The sequence below is a fragment of the Triticum dicoccoides genome, chromosome 4B (genome assembly GCF_002162155.2).
Source record: "Triticum dicoccoides isolate Atlit2015 ecotype Zavitan chromosome 4B, WEW_v2.0, whole genome shotgun sequence".
Lineage (NCBI taxonomy): Eukaryota > Viridiplantae > Streptophyta > Magnoliopsida > Poales > Poaceae > Triticum > Triticum dicoccoides.
Window position 1 is genome coordinate 387,050,181 of NC_041387.1, and position 5,871 is coordinate 387,056,051.

Below are 5,871 nucleotides of genomic sequence, written 5' to 3' on the forward strand. Positions count from 1 at the left end.
GATACCTACCTGCAGCGCTCGACTATCGGTGTGTGGTGAGGGAAGAGGGAGGCCCAATTAACTATAGAGGTACAATGGCTGGTATATGTGTGGAGGAGGAGAGAGGCCTACCTCATTTATTAAGGAGATCAATCTGCCTCATGTATTAAGGGAGATCGATCGGCATCCATGCATATGTACAGGAGAGGAATAAGGTTGGGAGAGAGACAGAGCTAGAGTGTTGGAGGGGGTGGTAGTGGAGTTGCTTCTAACAAATGGTGGGATAGGCTTGCTAGACAAACGGAGGGCATGCCTGCAATTTAAACCATTAAAGAGGCTAGCCAACTCGCATGGAGGAGGCTCTCCCGATTTGCATCCTTCCTGGCCATTCGATCCTGGTCAACGTGGTCTTTTTTTCGCTGCTGGCCATTGGATCCTCGCTGGAAATTCATCTATGTCGTTTTCACCACGTGGTAGATCCTGAACGGGGTATGACGTGTGAGCTCCGGCTGGCTCCGATTAGCTGGGTGTGAGTTTTTCGAGTGCGCGGGGCAGCCTCTCCTGTCGCGCCGCGTGCGCACGCGGCGTCGTGGGGACGTGCGGTCCTGTGGTTGGGCGTGGGCGTGAACCCTAGCCCCCCAGTCCCCAGCCGCCACACCCCTCACCCCTCCCTTCTCACTCCCTCGCCACACTGTCGCACCATCTCCCTCATCACCAGCCACCGCAACAGGAGATTTGCCGCTCCTCCTCCATCATCACCAGCCACAGCACCAGGAGATCTTCCACCCACGAGATCCAGCGCCTTGCAAGGTCCCCGGGTCGGCCTTCTCGCGCCCGTCACTCTGTTGACCAGATATGCACCCTTACTCTCTCTTCTCTCGCGTCGTGCGATGCCTGCTGCTCCACCATGCCGCGGTTAACTCATGGATGATGGGGCCATGGACCGGTCCTTGAAGGAGAGAAGGAAGACGGGGAGAGAGAAGGAAGGAGAGAAGGGAGAAGGAGAGAGGAAAGAGGAGAGGGAGGTGCAGCGGCGGATGGGAGATGGTCATCGGCCGGCATCTCCTCCCCTTCTCTTCTCACCATCTCCTCTTCTTTGGAGCTAGCTGAGTGATCCACGGTGAGGAAGATGTGGAAGACAGAGCCAGCAAGGAAGACAACTCGTCCCTGTCGCCGTTGCCCACGGGCCACTTCAGTCAGGTGCCTTCCATTCTTCCTCCCTCAGGATTTTCAATCCAAGATTAGTTTTCCTTTGTATCTATATATGCTTCTACATAATACTCCCTCCGTTCCAAAATAGATGACCCAACTTTGTACTAAAGTTAGTATAAAGTTGAGTCATCTATTTTAGAACGGAGGGAGTATATGGTTTCTGTACTCTGCGCTTGACAAAATGACAAGGCCTTGCAGCAGAGCATAAAATGGAGCCGGCAACAGGGATCATGGGAAAAACAACGGTGGCTGAACAGTGGACACCCGAAGCTGGCCGAGAAAGAGGGAGGCAGTGCGGGGCGGAAGAGGGCGTCCATGTGGTATCCGTTTCTGCTCATCTTCAGCTTGCAGGTTGCTGAATTTTCTCCTCTTTTTCTGGTTTGCTTTGATCAGTAGAACAAGTCACAAATGAAGGCTTCTATGTGCAGGTGAGCGGTTTACTGAAATTGTAGCCAGTCCATACTACATGCTCCCAGAGGCATTAAAGCACAACTATTGTTCTGAAATCGTTGTCTGGATTGTAGGGGTTATACTTTACATACTTCCCTGTGGTGTGCAAACATTTCTGGAAGGTACTTACTTTCCTTGATTGGACAGAATATATGTTGTGAAGAAATTATAAATCACCTTACAAATTGACCACGCCACCGCCTTGATTCGCTAGCCGCCGCCTAGAGTCACCCTGCTGCCGTCTCAAGCAAAACCATGCATTAACTCCACCACTGCAGCCAGGAATCCCTTCCCTGTCAAGCTTACTTCCTCTGAATCCCGGCTCTACCTGGTTCTCCTGCCGTGCTTATTACATGTGTGATGTGTGCGTGCTTGCTACCTTGCTACTGGGTACTTTGTCGCTGGGTGTTGAGCCGCTGATGTCCTGATGCCGATGCTTTGTTGTATATATATTTGTATAATGCTTGTATCTTGCTTTGCTCTAAACTGACTGTTTTCCTTGTTGTGGCTGACCTGCTGATATTGCTGCTTTGCTGGCCAGGGAGTAAGTTCACTGACATACAGACACAAGAGATATTCAGTTATGTTGTTGGGGAAATTAATGATCATTCAGTCAACAAATGAGGCATTATCTTGATCTCATTTCATCTCAGGCATTGATTATTTGTTGTCTTCTTTGCATGCATTTTATTAATTATTTATACATACTTGCCGTATCTTTGTGCTGTTGTTTTTACAAAATGTCGTATCCTGTGTGCCCGTTTCCATATCGTCGTATGTATGTTGCTGTACGGTGCTTCATAGCAAAAACTTACATTACTAAAGAAAGTGTTCCTTTTCTTGTTACATTGCTCTATAAGCATGATCATGTTTCTACTGATTGATTATACATATGATCTTTCTTTTGATTATTTTGCGGTATTTCTAATTGACACTATGAGGTGCTTCCTTGTCATGCAGATTCATCCTTTACTTAAATACTGATGATGATATGGTTGTAAATTAGTCTGGTATATGCCAATAGTTGTCTCTCCCAGAAGATTTTTTGTCAGAATAGCTTACTAAAGATTTGGTTGCTTGTCTAGATTTTACACCCAACTATAAGAATGGGTTGACAACACTGATTGGCTCTATTGCGCTTCTATGTTGTCTAGATGCATCATTTAATTATACACTGATGATATTGTTGTAGCTAAACAAATGGGTGAAAACCACATCAACCCAGCTATAAGAATGCAATCTTATGATTCATACTCACCTATGGCTGCTATATTGTACATTCTTTTGATGAAACTATACTGTACATTTAATAACCTGACTTCTTCCATGAGAGAGCACTTATTAGAGGTTTAACTGAGTGAGATGGGGTTTAGGGACAAGAAGAGGAACCACATCGGGTGCTCTTGCAATGCTTGGCTGACTCCCAAGACTGCGAGGGGAAGGACTTCCTGGTGTGTGTGTGATTTCCTTCGGACCAAATGAACCTAACAGAAAGTCAGAAACACGCACACATGCATTTTATTCTTGTCCCTGATGCTGTGTTGTTATTGGTGTAGCCGCTGGAGGGGAAAGAGCAGAGGATGTCTTGGGGGCTTGATCGGTTTATCTGTCTGTGCAGGGATGGCAAGGCAGCTTGAAGGTGGTCACGCCCATCTCGCGGAGATGGTGCAAGCTGTCAAGAATCACGGTGCTGGGGCACTGCACTTCGCCTCCGGGTGCAAGATGGCGGAAGTGTGCGAGTACCTGTTGAGGTTGTCCAGGTGGACGTGGATGCTGTTGACCAAGCAGGTGTGTCTCTGCAAATTTAGCGTGACCTTGTTACATAGAAAGTCTGAATGTATGCTCAGAAAACTTCATTTGTTCTAAATTTCGGATGTAAATGCATAAGCTTCCTTTCATGTGGTCTTGGCAGGTAGAACACCTCTGGTTTGGGTAATCACTGCTGATAAAAGTGGGTACTTGAATATTGTCAGGTGTTATGTTGATCATGGTGCCAATCCCGACATAATGGGGTTTACTCTATATCAGGCCATAAAATATGAAGTATAAAACATATCATATATTTTATTTGGCATAAAACATTGTCACAAATTGATTCATTTCATAACTCCATTGATAAAAGTTGAAAGAAATGAAGTGAAGCATATAAGAATTTCTTAACTCACGTTATATTCTATACATTTGATTCAGGGCATTGTGAAATAGTAGAACTCTTGCTCTCTAGGGGTGCTTATGTCGATCTATTTTATATGGATCATGGGACACCATTGCATGGTAAACATAAGCAGGATGCAACCGTGAAGATTTTGTTGGATCACCATTCAGATGTAAGTTCCATTCCATGTGTCTTTATTATCTAAAGTTACATTCCTTTATTGTTTTCTCACTATTATATTTGATAACCTTTGGAACTTGAACTTTGATCGATAGATAATTATGACTCTTCGAAGTCAGAAAAACTGTCAATTTATTTTGGGGCCGATGTTATTGTGGCATCAATACAACTTCATTCCACTTGATCCGGCACGACACAAGTCAATAACCTCCCGCTTTGATTTCTTCATCATGAATGCCTATATGCATTTTAATGACCTTTATTGTTCGTGTCGAGTGAATAAGAACTACAGCAGTTTCTCAATGTCGACCTCACTTGAGATCCTTTTGTTTTATTATGAGAAGATCAAGAGCTTTGATATGATGAAGTGCATAGTATATTTGAAATATGTAGTAATTTTGTATAAAGTATTCCTAATTTATATAACTTTTGTTCAAGTCCTATCTAGATCAAAATCATAATCTTGCATTTCGTTTTTGACATAATCTATATATAATGTCTTGGGTAAGATAGAAGACCTTTAGGCTTAGAAACTTTTTGGAATAGTTGGTCAATGCCAAGGTATATGATTTGTTTATATCTGCTTCTATTTGTATGCATTTTTTTGTTTATCTTCAAAATATTTCCTACATGTCTCATCTGTACACACGTGTGTGCTTGTTCTTGTCATTGAGTTGAGTTAGTGAATTGGTTGGTGATGTTTAGTTTGTAGCCACTCAGAGCCACTCTATATTGTTGAATTTGAGATTTTTCCAGTGATTTTATTAATCTTCAGACGATCAGATTTCAGTGTTTTTTCTGGTGACTGTTAGACAGAGACATGAATTCCGGGTCTACTTCTTTTCTTCTTTTTATGAAATCCTCAATAATTCCTACCTTTCTTGGAAGTGCAGGTACATACTACTATTAATTAACTCCCATGTTCAGTGTTTGGGACAAGTGGCATGCACTATCACGTCTGTATGATATGGCCGAGTTTAGATGAAATAGTTTTGCATGTTTGATATATCTTAGTAAATTATGGGTTTGATCTCCAAATGTGCTTGAACATAATAAGTTAAGGAAGATGCTTGGTTTATTTGAGCAAAGAGGTTGTACAGATACTATCTAAATGGTGTGGATGCTTTTCGCTTGAAAAGATGGAAAGGAAGTTGTTTTTCTTGTGTTCTTTTCCTGTTTGATACTTCCACACATCTTCATGGCCCGGTAATTTTGGAACCAAGAAAAGCGCTGCATTTCCTTGAGGACCTTAGTTTTGGCTTTGTCATTGCTTAGTACATATAAAAAGGATTGTGTGCATTAAAATGTTATGCGAAATACATTGCTATTGAAAGAAAGCTTTGCCAGGAGCCTATCTAATTTTGATTTATATAAAGCGGTCTAAGTTCTTATCATGCGTGTTTGCTCAAGCATAAATTTATAGAAAATGCTAATATTTTTGTCGAGCACATGACGTCAAATGGGTCTCTGGTGTAGCCACTGCTAAATAAATACATCCATGTCTGTGTTTATTTTAACTTAGGTTTATTACATGATAACCATATTTTCAGACTAAACTTATCCATGTTATATAATCTTTTCTTTTTCCAAACTCATATTTCGTAGCGTGATAAACATGTTTTAAAAATAGCATGGTTTGATAGATGACCCTTCCAGCATGAAACTATTTTCATCGACAACATGGCTTTAGCGGGTCTCTGCGCCATTTGGCGCAACGGGTCAACTAGTATCAATAAGAGAGGAGATGACTGCTTGTTGTCTGTGCACGTGCGTGTGAGAGACGGGTAAGGAGGCATGCACGAATGATGAGGGGGGACGATGTGGCTGTGGTAAATAGACATAACTACATAGGAAGATCAATCGCTCTTTGTTAGAGAAAGGAGAGACATAACTTG

At 42.6% G+C, this 5,871-nt stretch overlaps 1 protein-coding gene across 11 annotated transcripts; it reads left to right on the plus strand.

Moving 5' to 3' along the window:
- Window positions 1–608: 608 nt before the first annotated feature.
- Window positions 609–5,144, plus strand: LOC119296248 (calcium-dependent protein kinase 24-like). 11 transcript variants are annotated; one of them, XM_037574648.1, is made up of 6 exons: window positions 609–1,542; window positions 1,620–1,763; window positions 2,183–2,185; window positions 3,260–3,429; window positions 3,832–3,968; window positions 4,870–5,144. In XM_037574648.1, the coding sequence occupies exons 1-5, from the start codon at window positions 1,401–1,403 to the stop codon at window positions 3,844–3,846; spliced, it is 474 nt and encodes a 157-aa protein (XP_037430545.1). In that variant the 5' UTR covers window positions 609–1,400; the 3' UTR covers window positions 3,847–3,968; window positions 4,870–5,144. The 11 variants fall into 11 exon arrangements, 4 of the variants coding, with proteins under 4 accessions (XP_037430545.1, XP_037430546.1, XP_037430544.1 ...); XM_037574649.1 differs by having other exon boundaries at window positions 1,716–1,763; window positions 3,554–3,968; XR_005145040.1 differs by having other exon boundaries at window positions 610–1,619; window positions 1,716–1,763.
- The last annotated feature ends 727 nt before the right edge of the window (window positions 5,145–5,871 follow it).